We start from the raw sequence: 16,536 nt of genomic DNA, 5'->3' as shown, positions 1-16,536 counted from the left end.
ATGTGTATTGACAGTTGCATTGTGGTAATTATCATTTGTATGTGTACAGTGGGTGCGCTCTTTGATTCTAAATCTTTCAAAAATTCAATCTTCATGAATTAATCATCAGTATTTCTTGGCTTGTCATTCTTTTTACTGAATGAAGCCAGGGCTGGCATTGACACTGAACCTATTGGCACCTCATTCCATGGCAGGAAGCTGTACACCCACTATCGCCTTGATGAGATTTTAATCAGAAACCACTGCTCTTCAACTATCCACTCATCTAGTTGAAAGATACTGAGCAAACTCTCTTACCCACATAGCACCATTTTTGAATAGTGATTGATCTCGTGATTGCCCACCAGCATAATTATTTAGGTGATGATCTGCTCACTTTATCACATACTCTATCAGACAAACCAGTATAGCAAACATTCTATATTACATTCAAAGTTCCTGTTGCTGTGTAGCTAGCAGCATAAGGCTTTTATATGGCTGTGCATGATTTACTGTCTGCTGCTACTAGCTCAGTATATTAAACATGATAAATTAATCATAGGCTATTCTATGATGGAGCAATGCCAGACTTCCTGTAAAATTTGAAAAATCTTGGGGAAAAGTCTCAAGTCATTGCTAATTCCAATTGCTTTATTTTAGCATCAATTTTAAAACCCTTACATTGCAAAAATCCTATTGGTTTGCACCCACAGTCCCCCTTGAAATTCTATAATTAATACTACAGCCATATAGCAGGTTACTTCCTGTACCCCTCTATATGTCAGGTCTATACAATTACCTACAGTACCTATATAATATAAATGCAAGATGTGTTACTTTCAATAGTGTGTTGTGTTATGATAGTGTGTCATGCAGCCAAGTACTGCTAGTGCGGACAAGCGACAGACAAGTATGTATTTTACAAGAACCAAGAAAGTGCTGTTTCATAAATTCATAGCTCAATAATTCCTGAACATAAATTAACCAGTTGTGCTGTGGAAACTCCCTCAGGGTAGGGCACCTCCTATTCCACATTTGAGTTACAGCAAGTCCGCCCAGTAGGCTTGAGCCAAGTATGCTTTGAAAATTGCCTGTTATGCTTTTGAGCAGCTAGTGCTCAAAAATCCAGCCTATTATGCTCAAAGTTATGCTCTGAAGATCAAGATTATGCTTGAGAGCTGATTGTTTTATTAGAGTGTATCTGCATTTCCTGACTGCTTTATCAGAGTAAGTGACTGCTCTATTAGAGTATCTCAATTTTATTTCCGTAAAGCATGAATAATCAGTCAAGAAATAATAAAAATAATAGCACTGCAACGTTTTTGATACGAAATGTAGTAATAATGTGTAGTGTGTTCATGTTGTGCAGTATTTTGGCACGTGAATTTTAATTAAAATTCTTGAAAATTGTCCTATTATGCTGGCATTATGTTTGATGCTTTTGCTAGCCTTCATGCTCAAAATTATGCCGGTATAATTGGCGCAAGCCTACCTTCCCAGGCATCACTGAAATATGTGTTTTCAAAGTTTCTTTGTTTTTCTTAATATTCTTACGTACATTATCTTTTCACACACTTTAGAAATATGTGCTTTAGTCGATTGATCTTAAATTTGGAGGGCAGTAAGAACATAATGCAGCACATTTACAGCCCAATTTTCATACAGATAGAAAATTATGTACAATTTTGAAAATTGCAAAAGCAATTTGTTGTCACGCCTACAGGGTAAACCGCTTGATGGAATAACTTGAAAATCAGTCTTTACATGAAGTTACTAAACCTTTTATGGTTTGAAGGTACTGAGAGAGTTAGCTAATGAGATACAAAGCAAAACCAAGCATGTGAAAAAAGTGTGATTAAGATACTCCAATAGAACAGTCACTGCATTGAAGTAAAAAGCCTGTGCAAAAATGCTGGAAAAATCTCCAGATTTTGAACTATGGACCTCCACGCCTATTTGCCCAAACCCTTTACCACTCTGCCACTGCTGTCAGTAGTTCACCTCACTTAATTTCTACCTTACAAATGAAAGTTTTGATAACTCATAAATCTATCAGTGGAAATTCTATATGCGTTATATTGAAGTGCTCAGAAAAAAGTGTGCTCTATTAGAGTACTACAAAAATTATGAAAATAGCCCATATCAGGCATGCCGTACAGCCAAGTACAGCCAGTGTAGATAGGTGACATGTTGGCTTTATGGAACCAACAAAATGCCATTTTCATGTATCCGTAGCTCCATAGTGCTTAAACGGTAATTAACCATTTCTGCTGTGGAAACTTCTGCATCTCCCATTCATACTTTGAGTCGAATCTGCCCAGCTGTGTGCCTCCAAAATTCTTCTTATTTCAGTGCTTCACACAAATACATTTAGTCATGAAGTCTTCGACTATTCACAAAGAGTGCTCTCCCAGAAAAATGAAATACTCAAAATATGCAATTTTAGTGAATTTCGTTGCTAGCTAGCAATATAAATCTGCATAAAAACAGCCAAACTGTAAAATAGTGTGGCCTTAAAATTCCTGGGTGAAAAATGCTGTGAAATCTAAGGTGACGACCAACAAATGGCTGCAGTGATGTTAACAATGCATACAACCTCTAGTTAACATCATTGTAGCCATTTGTGGCTGCCACCTTTGATTTCAAAATTTTTTCACTCAAGCTTTTTAAAGCCATAACTTTTTTTCACAGCTTGGCTATTTTTGTGTGGATATCATTTGTTTTGTAATTGCAAGTTCCAAAGCCAACCTGTGGTTGGCCTTGATACTTCCTTATAACTTTTTCCTAGAGTGCTCCTGCTTCATACTTCACACAGTGTGTGAAAGTAATTCCTCTCTCAGGCAACACCATGCATATATGCATACTAGTAGCAATTTCATCATCTAGATACAATGGCCTGACCAACTCAATTCTCTTTCCTCTGGCCCTGCACAAGTCAATGACAAATGAGTAGTGTAACATTGTAAAAACTACCATTCATTCCTGGCCACACCTGATTTCAGCTTTTTTAGTCACCAGTTTCATGGACACGCCCTTTTTGTATAGCCAAGCTATTTTTGCAAGGGTCTTATATGTGACAAGATTTGCGAAAAGGGGTCTTCTACACACATCAACATAGCTGAATAAATGGTGAAAAATCCATTCAAAATTAATCCAATCACTAATGGCCAGACAAAACTAGATAGTACAGAATATGAAGGGTAATCACTATGCATGTGATTAATAGGAAATCACACACATTTACATGCAATTATAGAATTATCATACTCATAGGAATTAAAATAGTACTCAAATGTGTGTGATCTCCTATACATACTTCCCTACAATACACATTATGTACAAATAGCCATGGAGTGCATGTACTACCTTTTCTTAGCTGCTTGTTAAGATCTGCTGCTACAGTATTCATACCAATCCCTGTAAGTGCAGTAACTAGTTGACTCCAAGTGGCATCAGGTTTCATCAATAACCACTTAATAAACATCTTATTACAACAAGCGTTGACATCATTTGGATGGTCAGCCTTTATGGCATCCAGTACACCAGTACTACCTTTATCATCTAGTAGTTGTATTCCAAGATCATACCATTGCACAACTACTCCACTGGCTTCAGGTTTTAAAATATTTTGTATTTGTTTTGGAGTAGGATAATCTCGATCTGTGTATAGATGACATCAACTAACCAAATGAGCATTTTGCTGTTGCATACACTCTACAAATGATGACCTCACCTCTAGGTATTGGAAGTTCATCCATTACAGATATTCAGGGACTAAATGAAGCTGTTCATATCTGTAAAGAAATAAGACATTAATTTTAAAGAAGATTATGCATGAATATTTCACCTACCAAACACTACAGCTACTGTAACAGCCATATTTTTATACTTTCCCAACAATGCTACAAGGCAGAACATTTTCATACAGTACAGACATATCATACTATAATATAGATCCTGACCCCCACAAATAATATTGATCAGATATTTTGCAATTATGGTGCCTTAGCAATATTGTTCATGGCCAAAGACACCTTCAATATGCTCCCAATGCATACGTTTCTACAATAATAAAAATAAATTTTACTGCTTAACTAAAAATCATCCTGTGCATTTGCCGATTAAAGTAAGTATCCATGAAGTGTTATAGTTTAAAGGTGTACAGTTCCTTTCCACATGGCTAAGGCATCTGTACATGTGAGAATAGTTCCCACAATCCAACTGTCAATACAAATGACATTTAGATCCCACAATCAACAGAACAGTACAGAACAATATGAGCTGTCAGGTAATTGAATATACTGTACCATGTTAAACTGAGAAGCTATAGCTAGTTATTTGTGCCATGCTAGGTAAATAACATCTGTAAAATGTACATGAACGTATGATCATCCACAGTTCATTTGTAATTGCATAGGAAGACCGAATGCAAATGTAAACAACTTATCGTACAAATGAATACTATAATTATAGCTAACACAGAATTTAGAAAACCCACCAGCTTTTTCAATCCACAGCAACCACAAAAATATGTGACTGGATTTGCGAAAAGGTACCTTTTCCACACATTTTACATACCAGCAAACAAAATGATGTACCACTTGACTCCTTATACAGCTTAGTCACAAAATGCATCCAGATGCTGTAGTTACACTCATGGAAAATTCCAGGCAATTATATGACATGGTCAAAAAGTTACAAAACTTCTAAGTTTAAAAAATGGGTCAAATTTTGTGGGTGAAAAGGGTACCTTTTGCAAATCCGGTCACATTATTCTACTCTATTTCATAGTCTGAGCAGAAGTCAACACTACATACTATGAAATTATAAAATTACACTAACTTAACTAACTCAAGGAAGTGTATAAGCAAGAACTAATTATAGTCAACTCCTTGGAACTTTCTAGTAGCCAATAAATGCACTTCAGATCTGAGAGCTAATTGCCCAGGACTCAAGAGTAGCTTTATCTGCTCAAAATTTAGAACCAACTACTGCACAGGTAGAGATTTTGCATTCAAGAATCCTTTACTGTTGCTGGCCTCAATGATATGGAAGTCATGGGTGAGATATCCCTTTGGTAGAAAACGAAGAACCCAAGTTCATACAAGTATAAGAAAAATTAGTAATTTTAACTAGAGTAGGGACAATGTAGTACCACGATAAAAAGTACTGAAACAAGAGTAGTACAGTATGTAATGTCCAATTGCTGTAAAGCAAACATTCCCACTGTGCGGGATATTTGTTTTACAGTAATTGGACATTACATATGTACTACTCCAATCCAGCTTGTTTCAGTACTTTTTGGTACTACATTGTTGCTACTCTAGTTGAAATTCCTAATTTTTATTATACATGTTTGTGAACTTATTCTGCAAGTTTATGACCACTAAATACACTGTATAATAATATAACTGGATTATAGATCTTTAACACTAATCTATATATAGCCCTCAATGTTTCATCCCTTTAACAATGTTGGTGCTAGCTAACTATTGACCAGATTTGAAGTCATGAATTTCCTTTGATCTGTCTGAAGTATGAATTATATTATTAAAGTTGGAAAGTTATATATGTGTGTGTGGGAAGACCGCTTTTTGCAAAACCAGTGTATGCAAGTAGTCGACAAATCTTTTCTGATTAGTTAAAAGTATAACACACACAACATATTATTGCTACAGTTTATTCACTTAGAAGCTCATCAAGTTATCTAGAAGGCTCACTCACTAACTTTGTTTACATGGTATTAGTAGCACTTAGCTATAGATATGTGTGGTATGCTTGACACTTCATGGAAAGAAACAATCATAAAGGAAAGTATGCTACCAGTCCAGATAATGATGAAGCAAACAAGACAAGCAGCTAGGGATGATTCCATAGAACCCCGTTTGCCTGACGGAACTGTTGACAACTTTTCTTCGATTCAATAAACTAAAATCAGTTTGTCAGTCAAGGAAACACGTATTACAAGATTTTATATGACAAAACAGTGAAAATACTTCTACCTTTGTTTACAGCAATAATTCTTTTTTTCTTTCAAACTTGTTATCTTTCTGTGATAGGCACCTCTAAAAAATAATTATCATTTTTATCTTCTAAATCTATTAAGAAACTGCAAAAGACTTCAGTTGTATATCTAAAGGCCTAAATAGTAAGATTTAACAGTGAAACATTGCTGGGGAGTCTACAAGAGTGGAACGGGTTCACCAGTCACAATAACGTTACAAAAAATTTAACAAACAAGTATAAGGAAAAATTAGGAATTTAAGTTTGATTAGGGATCATAGAAAGTAGGGAAACAAGAGAAATTGCCTACTCCTGCAAATATACTAGTGAATGTTTAATCCCTTATTCAGTCTATACCCATAAGGATTAAATGTCCACTAGTATACAATATCTGCAGGTGTAGGTGACCTCTCTTTCTATGATCCCAATCAAACTTAAAATTCCTAATTTTTCCTTATACATGTACCTGCATATTATAATAATCCATACAAATGTACCAGAATAACATTGGAGTTAATTGCACCAGCAGGTTCATGTATTTTTATGTTAAATCTTGTGTAAAAATGTAAAACGAATTTTAAAAGTTTGTCATGAGACTGAACCGTAGTTGACTACCCACACAGCTGTGAAAAATAGTGCGGCCCAAAAAGCCTGGGTGAAAAAGGTTGTGAAATCAAAGTTAGCTGCCAAGAAATGGATGCAATGGTGTTAATGCTAATAAAGTTTAGCAATGCACACAGCCGTTATAAAAGTTATTAGCACTAACATCATTGCAGCCATTTCTTGGCTGCCACCTTTGATTTTACAAGTTCTTTCACCCATGCAAGTAGTTTAAGGCCACACCATGTTTCACAGCTTGGCTGTTTTTGGGTAGATTTCACTTCTTTCTGTATATGATAAGGCTCCAAAACCAGCCTATGGCTGACTTTACGTAGATTTGCATTTACTCACATTTCTTTTTTCTATACATACACAATGATGATTAGTAAAGACAGACTTATAAATGTATTGAATTACATGATTTACTTCATTGGTAATACTCTAATAGAGTGCACATTTTTGAGGACTTCTAACAGAACATACATAGAACAATCTAGTACTTCTAATGGTAGAAACTACAAACATTTATTTATAAGCAGATTTAAACTAGAATTTGCATTTATAAAGCAGAAATTAAGTGAGGTGAATGGCCAAGATAGCAGCAGTTCAGTGGATAATGATGGGGTGTTAGGTCTGGAGGTCCCTGCTTCAAACTCTGGTAAGTTTTTTTTTCAACATTTCTGTGCAACTTTTTACCCCCACGGTGACTGCTCTATTAGAGTATCTCAATCCATAACACTATTGCTCTTCAAACCATCAAAAGGCACTGCTACGATGATCAGTCTATGTACACACCAATTTTCAAGTTATTCCCATGCTTGGTTTATCCTTTAGCCTTGACAGAAGTTAGATTTTTTAATGTGAATAAATGCTCATAACTCCTTGGATACTCATCAGATTCATAGCAAACTTGGTACATGAATTTGCCCTTATACGCTTTGCATTATAGCTGTCCACCAGGTGGAGTAGGCCACACAGAATATTTCATTAAATTCGCACAAACCATTTGTGAGATATGGGTGTTCAAAGTTTTATTTTAATTTGTTTGTTGTTTCTTCTTAAGCTATAGGGATGCTTGTTATAGGGGCTTTGATTTATTTTCACACACTTTGCAAACATTGCTATAAAACACAAACGTGTAACTTGATTGCCTCAAACTTAGGCACAAATGAAGAGAAATGGTGTGCTTTGGAGAAAGGGCCATGCATGAAAATGCTGTTTTCTTTTTCTCCTGTCATCACGGTGTGGCATGCCCAAAATTAAGTGAGGTGATCAGCCAATATAGCAGTAGTTCAGTGGTTAAAGACGTGGGTGTTAGACATGGTGGTCCCAGGTTTGAACTCTGGTAACATTTTGTTCACCTTTTTATCCCATGGGGACTGTTCTATAAGAATATCTCAATCACAAGATTTTACACTTGTTTGGTTTTTACTTTATAACTTTGTAGCTGTAACTCTATTGTCACTTAAACTATCAAAAGGCATGCTACAATGATCAGCCTATGTACACACCAATTTTCAAGTTATTCCCATACTCGGTTTGCCCTGTAGCTGTGACAGAATTTTGATCTATTTTACATGAATAAATGGTCGTAAGTCCTTGGATATTAATCAGATTCACAGCAAGTTAGGTACGTGAAATCACCTTTGTACACTCTTCATTTATTCCAAAGATCAAAGCAATCAAATTACATGTTTAAGATTACAGCAATTTTTGTAGTAAAGTGTGCGAAAATAAATTGAAGCCCCCGTAGCCCCCTTATGTCATAAAAGTAGCGAAAAAATAATGAAGATTTAATGACAGGTGTTATGTCGCTTACATACAAAATGAATAACGAAGGACCCAATATGGAGTCAGGACCCTTGTAGTACACATGATTAAACTGGTAGCCAGCTGTATGAGAAAATTACTCTCTGAAACCGAGAAGTTAAGAACTGCAATATCCATTGCAACAATGACCCTGAGATACCACTGCTTTCTAACTAAAATAGTAAATGCTGGTAAGGTACACTGCCAAAAGGTTTCGCAAAGTCTAAACTACAAACAGTGGCAACTACTGTGATGTTCCAGTGCTTCCTCCCAATTACTAGCAACACCTAACAGAAGATAAGATGTAGAACATGATTTTGCAAAATCCATACTGCCGAGGACATAGTAGCTGCTGTGCATGTATAATGTCTGATGGTTTGATAAAAAAATGATTTGCTCCATTGTTTTAGCAACCAACAGAGAAAGACTTATGGGTGGGCAAGGAGCCATTATGGATTGCAAGTATGCTAACAGAGATGCAATGAAAGTTGCACAATGTTTCCTGGGAGAAGGTCAGGGTCACGTGCCTTTGAAGTATCAATGTTGCTTAAATGTTTGTGAATGACAGCTGGAGAAAACTCAACATTGTCAATGAGAGAACGTGAAAATGCTGTAGAAGACTTTAAACTAGAAACTTATATCTCCCCTGGTGAAGACCGAGTAAACATATTATTTGGTAAAGAGTTCAGCCTTTGCTGAATCATCAGTAATGGTTACATTATTATCAGTAAGCGCAGGGATAGGATCACACCTTCCTTGAGAGGAGTTCACCCAATTCCAGAACTTTTTAGATTCATTAGGAAGATTATTACACAAATATGTTGTAAATTGATTGGTATCTGACCTAGTCTTTGCACAAACTTGTGTTGATACTTTGAAAGTGAGGATTGGGATGGGATGGTGAAGATGATGATTTAATCCTTAAATACAAACGATGCTTTTGTCGGATCAGTACTGTATAGTGTCATATGAAAACCAATGTTTTAGTTTCTTTTATGAATCCTCAACATTATCAAAAGGTTCCAGGGAACACAAGACAAGTAGCATTGAGCTAAGGCAAGTCATCTTTCTTATAATCGTAGAGAAGCTTCCTGAGGCTGAAGAGCTAGACATAAGTTAAACTGGATGGCATAATGATCAGTGGATGCCAAATTATAAATCTCATTCACATAATTATATGACAAGATCAAGCGTGTTAGTGTAAACAAGGTCAAGTGTGTTACAGTTAAGAGTAGGATCAATACTAGTTAATGCAAAACAATTTCTCTAGCTAAATCACACTTTATATTTGCAGCAGATGAATAGACAGTTGGTACTTGTTGCATGTATGAAGGATTATTTGCCTTCCTCATGAGATGGTGAACATTGATGAGCTTACTGGTCCCACGTTTGGAACTGCCAGTCTGATGCAGAGAAGAGCCAACACTCAAGCAGCTGTAATCAGGGACTTTCAAACTAGATGGCACCATAAATACTTAACTTCATTAAGAGAGTACTATAATACATGCGGCGATAACGTCAAAGAAGGGTGATGTAGTACTCGTTCACAACCTGTACAACATGGAAGATGGCAAGATTTGATAGTTGGTCTTGTGCGAGCAGCTGTGATACAAATTGTTAATACATAATGTTGATCCAGACAACTTAGGGACGCCACGATAATAGTGACATAAAACTATATGACATAGGAATTTTATGTCGTGACATAAATATCTCCTAATAATGCACACTTTTCCATTCATTTTGATCAAATTTGATGCGATAAACATCAGAAAAAATGACAAATAAGTATGAACAATGACATCATAGTTAATGTTGCTGATGTTTAATTGACATGTTTGAATCAAAATAGCTATACAGTTTCATAAGTAACATGAGCTTCAGTTGTGAAACTTTAAGAATTGCTTATGTCGTGACATACAACATGTTGTGACATAAACCTCTATGACATACGTGACATAAAAATTTCTATGGCGTGGCATCCCTACTCTGGGATTGGCGATATTCGTCCACAACAACCTGCTACAAGGAACTGTGTCAACCAGGTGAAGGAGTGAGCCATCCTCCTCCTGAGGATGCCATAGAGACTGAACTATAGTTGACTATATCATTAGTTGTACGTATTTATTGATGTGTGCATATCTGTAAAGTATGTGTACACATTAGGGCTGAAACAAATACTAATACTCGGAGAGTACTTGTTAAGGAGTTGGTACTCAGATAGTAAAATTGGTACTCGAGTACTCGTTAAAATCATGTGACCTAGCTCACATGATGTATTTGTCATCAGGGAGTGACATATTGAAGGCTATAGAGTTTTGAATAGCATTTTTTTGTCAGGGACACTGATATCAGTACTTTAATACAGTGTGTGTATCATTGTTATTACTTGAAAAGCAATAAAATGTTTAAGGTTGGTACAAAACATGTCATATGGGTATGACTACAAGTAGCTAGTATTCATGAGTACTCTCGTTAACTCTAGAGAGCACTTGAATACTAAAAAACCATGATAGTTTCAGCCCTAGTACGTATTACATTTGATTGTGGGTATAACACGAAGGTGTGGAGAATCTATGAGGCTCAAATCCCTCTTTTCTCCGCCAATCCTAAACCACCTGGTAGTGATAGAAATGTTTCCACAGCATTTTTGGTGCTGTGGTCACGTAAACTACCATTGTACTGTCATAACCACCATTACAAGGTGTGCATAGCATATTTTGAAAACAGTTTTGATATGCTTTTGGGAGCCATTCCCCAGGTCAAACTGTGGACCGTAGCTATACATAATCCCTTGGATTAAACTAGGCCTAACAATCACAAGCTTCTTCTTACCAACCGCCACAGCTAATCTTAATCGGCATAACTCCAAATTCATACATTAAAGCACCGCATACGCTCATGAACTACAGAGAATATAGCACCCGGGTGTCAGTGTAAGGGGATGACACCAAGGGGTCCGCAACTCCCTTGAAATCTTGTACAGCCAACTTTGAAATCTTGTTAAAATCGCAGATTTTGAAATCTCTGAAAATTGTTATAAAGTTCCGTATATTTCCTGTATACTTCCATATTTGCAGCGTCACATAGCTACATCCAGCATCTCCACAAGTATGCAGAGAACTCAAGAAAGGATTCTGCATATTTCTGTATACTATGTATCGTGTGATTCTACTAATCCAGATATCTAAGATATTAAATGCTCTGAAATCTTGAAATCTTGCCATAAATTGCTTGAAATCACAAAGATTAGAAATCTCATACAGGATTTTTCAGAGTTGCGGACACCCCGGGTGACACATAGGCACTCACTATAGGTAGATCTGCGACCGCGGTCAAAGTTTAGGTCAAATGTCAAGGCCACCAAATTCGTGCCAAGTAAACAGTCAAGGTTGATTTTCATAGGTCAAAGATCTACCTACAGCACGTACCTACATGACACCCCCTTGTCACATATCAAGACATTTTGAAAATTTGCCATGCATTTGTTTATGACAAAAATAATAGCTGTTACAGGCATGTCCAATACAGGAAAAACTATTTAAAATGAATTAATTATTGCGTACTGCTCACCTCGAGTCCATTTAGCAACTTTTAGGGTATAATACATGTAAAGCAATTCTGTGAGTCTAATAACGTTAAAAGGACACGAAATTTAGGCTCGTCAAAATGGCCTAATTAACCAAAGCGGTTTAGAAAATTCCCCAATATATAAATTTTTTGCATTGGGAATTTCAGAGCCATTATGGTGTAATAACCTGTGACACGTGAGATAACTCAGATTCACAACTAGATTTGTAAAGACCAGTGAATAGGAGGAAATACTAGGAGGAAATCAGAAGATGTTTAGGTTCATCATTTTAAAGTTGAAAATTGTTCTATTGCAAAATGAATGGTGGATAGCTATTTGGAAAGAGAACGCTCCAGTGGCATCCCAACGTCTTGACACCCATTGACCCTCAGGACATTAGTGATTCAAAGAAACAAAAGCATTGTGAAATCACTCTGCAGGTTGGTTTGTAAAATTTACAGTGTTATTTAGTACTCAGTTCGGATACTGTATTTCCTTTTTCAGCTTGAATGTCTTGATATGGTGGCAAATATAGCAGGAAATTTGGCTCAAGACCCAACCTATAGTATGTTCGTATAGTGCTATATTTTCGTAAATCAATAATAAACACTTAAACAGTGAGCAGAGAGGCAAACTCTGGGATGATGGTATTGTTGCCATTACAGTAGCAGCATTGCCACATTGAACATCAATGGCAATCATATGAATCAAAAATTGGGTGGCCCTATTATCACCAGACTGTTCCATTACCCGGGAACCTATCCACTTCACTAATGAGCGTGCACATGATTCCCAAGCACCTAGGGTCTCAATACATAAAGGGGTGAAGTGAAATGATGGAATCAGAGAAGTATACTTTCTGACTCTGAAGAGTTTGCCAGCCGGCTGGCACCACTTGCAGAAGTTGATAAATTAGATGGGGCCAGGGTGTCTGAACAGGTAAAGTCCCAGAGCAAGGGTAAGCCCCGTGACCAAGGAATCATTGACATGCCATCTGGCCTCTTATTATGCACCTATCAATATTATGCACCTATCAATGTTAGGCCCCTACCCCCCCAGTACGGGCCATGTGGGGACAAGGTGGGGATTTGACACCCTGCAAGAGCAATAACCCCACTACTGGGGCCTAAGTGTTTGTCTAATCCCCTACCTACTCCCTATACTCCCCGAGGTATTCCCCCACTCCATGAACAACGCCGCTTCGCTGGCTACGGGTCAACGTCACGTGATTTAACTAAATGTAGCTACACAATTCGACTGTTATAAAAAATGCTTGTGTCAAAAGCCCCACTACTGGGGGTGACTTTGCCAGTAGGTGAACCCCCGTATAAACCCCCTATAATCTCCCTATGGATCCCGTACTGGGGGTACTGGGGGTTACAATTGATAGGCGCATTACACTCGCCGCTGTGGTTTAACACTATGTAATTGACAGTGACACCAACGCGCATCTTGACTGCTCCAATTAACACACAGTGTAACAAGTCTGCTCTCGTAATTTCAGTGTTGCAAAGTCGATAAAGTCGTTGGTAAACTAATACACCGCTGGAAATAAGTCACTGGGGTACATGCATACATGTATAGTAAACTAAACATACACACAAAACTCACTGTAGTCTATAGATAATAGGCACCCCCACATTCCTATAACTACTTGCTAAAGACAGGAACGATTCCGTAACACGGAATTAGTGCACAATAGTATACGGAGATGTTACAAAACCACTAGCTACGCAGTGATTGTGGTGATTGTTTGCAGTGATTTTAGTGATTGTGGTGAATGCAATGATTACAGTGGTTGTATTGTAGTGATTGCAGTGATTATAGTGATTGTGGTGAATGCAGTGATTGTAGTGTAGTGATTGTAGTGAATGCAGTGATTGTGGTGATTGCGGTGTTTGTAGTGATTGTGGTGAATGCAGTGATTGTGGTGAATGCAGTGATTGTAGTGAATACAGTGATTGTGGTGATTGCAGTAATTGTAGTGATTGCGGTGATTGAGGTGATTACAGTGATTGTAGTGAATCATAGGCGGCGGAAGAGGGGTGCTCCAGCACCCCCAACTCAAAGCTGTATTGCGCAATAGTCGTCACACGAACCTCCAGAAACTTGTCAATCACGATCGAAATACTCTAATAGAACAGTCACCCCAATAGAGCAGTCACCCTAATACAACAGTCAAGCATGTATTAAAATAAAAGTAATAGTACTAGTATTTGATTAACAGCTAAAACCACCGAAAATGCCTCCAAATTCAATCTCCTGACACCTAATTTTCAAATTTTTTCCTGGGAGGGCATGCTCCCAGACCCCCCTAGAATTAGCATCCTTGGTGTGCTTCGCACACCTACTACTACCACCATAAATTTTGGGCACCCCCAACTGTAGCATCCTTCCGCTTCCTATGTGAATGCAGTGATTGTAGTGATTACAGTGATTGTGGTGATTACAGTGATTGCAGTGATTGTGGTGATTGTAGTGATTGTAGTGATTACAGTGATTGTAGTGAATACAGTGATTGCGGTGTTTGTAGTGATTGTGGTGAATCACTGGGCGAAAAGTTCCATGTCCGCTTGTATGTAATGCATATAAAATGGCCATGAAATTTGTCATTTCAGCCACATTTCATACTTAGAACATTAGTAGATTTCAGTAAAGTTTCATACAGAGGATAAAGAAAGATTCACTGCATCTAGAATGGTGCTGGAAATGAGGCAGTGAAGAAATGTACATTTTAACACTGTGAAATGCATACAGGATGTAAGAAATCCTGTAGCTGAAATCAACATTTTCTATAATGTGCATCTGCTTTATACTGCACTAGTAATATAGCTAGCAATGTCTCGCTCCTGTGTTGTATTTACTACCCACAATACGTATTTCATTAATAAGTAAAAAAGCACATCATTTGTACAGCAACTAAAATTTTCAGTTCACAAATTGAAGTTCTTGACACCTTCAGGATTCTTTTTTTTCTGAGGGATGTTAGATCACTAAAATTAATGTAGATTTGCTCTTTTACTTCTGTCCGTTGAGTGCAGCTTTCTTCTCCTAATCTGTTTCATCACTAGTTATATATATTTCTTATAGGTAGCATCTGTAAAAATGTTGTTACATTAAAAATATTGCTATGGCAATTTTTTTCTGTGACAAACCTTGAATTAATGTATACTATTCCTTGTACAGTGTCATTCATAGCTTTCACAAGATCCAGCCATGACCACAGGTTTCTCCACTGCCTAACTTCAATAGACCACAAAATACTCATTTCCAAGAACTATAGCAGAACTTACCGAGCAGAACTTACTATGTGATTTCATCTACAGTACTACCACAAGACATCTTCATCAGCAGTCCAAGTTTTGAAAGCATCAGTAACTACTTTGTAACTTCCTTTGACAACTTTACGTAGCTAGGTGATGTTGATGGCAGATCCCACTGCCATGCAATGATAGATAACAAATTAATAATGAATCATGAATTAGCCACATCTTGTTACCTCACAATTGCTACAAATGCAGCTCTTCCTATATGTCTTTCTGCAAAGTTCCCTATGTCAGGGTAGCTTGCACTTGCAGTCATCTATAAAGTAGACTTAACCAATTTACTGTGAGGTAGTCGTACTATAGAGATGATGAGTGCTTGTGGAATGCACCCAGTTGTCTCTCGACCCAGGGGGTGTTATCCTCTACTCCTTTTGCCAGCAAGCAACATGTGATTATGTAGCCGCCAAATGCGTGTAGCACTGTAGCTAGCTACTGTAGCAAAGGTATACAATTGTGGCGTCGCTAGAAACTGGCGGAAAAGGATGGAAGAGGCGATATCTATGAACGATCATAAATGCTGTGACAGTCTTTAGGCCAATGAAACTTGATTACCAGTTTCTCGCTCAGATTTTTGAAAATTTGATGCGGGAGGGCGGTTATTATTCATTATTCATAATTTTCCAAAAGTACAACACACATCCCAAACATAAAGATTTCTACCAAAAACAGTGAGATCTACATTGATTACTCTTGCATTAAAGTATGTTACTAATCCATATAAGAATATTCAGTTATTTCTGTAGCTCCTAAACAGTGATTTTTCCATTAGAGTATAGCTGATTGCTCTATTAGAATAAAAGTGACTGCTCTATTAGAGTATTTCGATCTGAAATATCAATAATGAAATTCCATGCGGGTGTATCAAAAGCAAGCGGGCAATGACGTGAAACTGCTAATCAAGTTTCATTGGCCTTATAGCTATACCTGCAGGTAAGTCTGCCATGGAGCACAAGGCCACAAGCACTGTTCTAGTTAGATTAGATTATCGATTTTTGTCAAAAGACAAGGGTCACACAAAAGGCAAAGCCTGCAAACGTGCTCCCCTTACAAAGACATACATACATACATACAGTTAACAAGCTGCATCATTGCTAGAGCCTCGTTATTAACTGCGACTAGAATAATCGGAAGAAACATGCAGCGAAGGTGATTGTGTGCATCTGTGCATGCATGCATGCTGTTGGTATATATATATACGAGCATGATAGAGCATAGACCTCATCCATGCGCAGCCATATAGCTAGTGCG

The 16,536-nt window shown here is 37.3% G+C and overlaps 1 protein-coding gene and 1 long non-coding RNA gene across 2 annotated transcripts in view; both read right to left on the bottom strand.

The window, feature by feature from the left end:
- Positions 1-13,640, bottom strand: part of LOC136252690 (uncharacterized) — a 67,756-nt gene extending 54,116 nt beyond the window's left edge. The window contains exons 1-3 of the mRNA XM_066045260.1: positions 13,574-13,640; positions 3,713-3,773; positions 3,346-3,639 (exon numbers count right to left, since the gene is read on the bottom strand). Of these exons, the coding sequence (XP_065901332.1) occupies positions 3,346-3,639; positions 3,713-3,737 (319 nt within the window). The 5' untranslated portion in view covers positions 3,738-3,773; positions 13,574-13,640. The remainder of the gene's footprint in view (positions 1-3,345; positions 3,640-3,712; positions 3,774-13,573) is intronic.
- Positions 13,641-14,814: 1,174 nt separating this feature from the next.
- LOC136254196 (uncharacterized) lies at positions 14,815-16,241 on the bottom strand. The gene is made up of 5 exons (XR_010700354.1): positions 16,213-16,241; positions 15,462-15,786; positions 15,270-15,400; positions 15,118-15,205; positions 14,815-15,059 (listed from the first exon to the last, which is right to left on the bottom strand). It is a non-coding gene; the product is annotated as an uncharacterized lncRNA (long non-coding RNA).
- Between the last annotated feature and the right edge of the window lie 295 nt (positions 16,242-16,536).

This window comes from Dysidea avara, chromosome 4, assembly GCF_963678975.1.
Source record: "Dysidea avara chromosome 4, odDysAvar1.4, whole genome shotgun sequence".
NCBI lineage: Eukaryota > Metazoa > Porifera > Demospongiae > Dictyoceratida > Dysideidae > Dysidea > Dysidea avara.
Note: the sequence above shows the minus strand (reverse complement) of the source record. Positions and strands in the feature narration are given on the sequence as shown.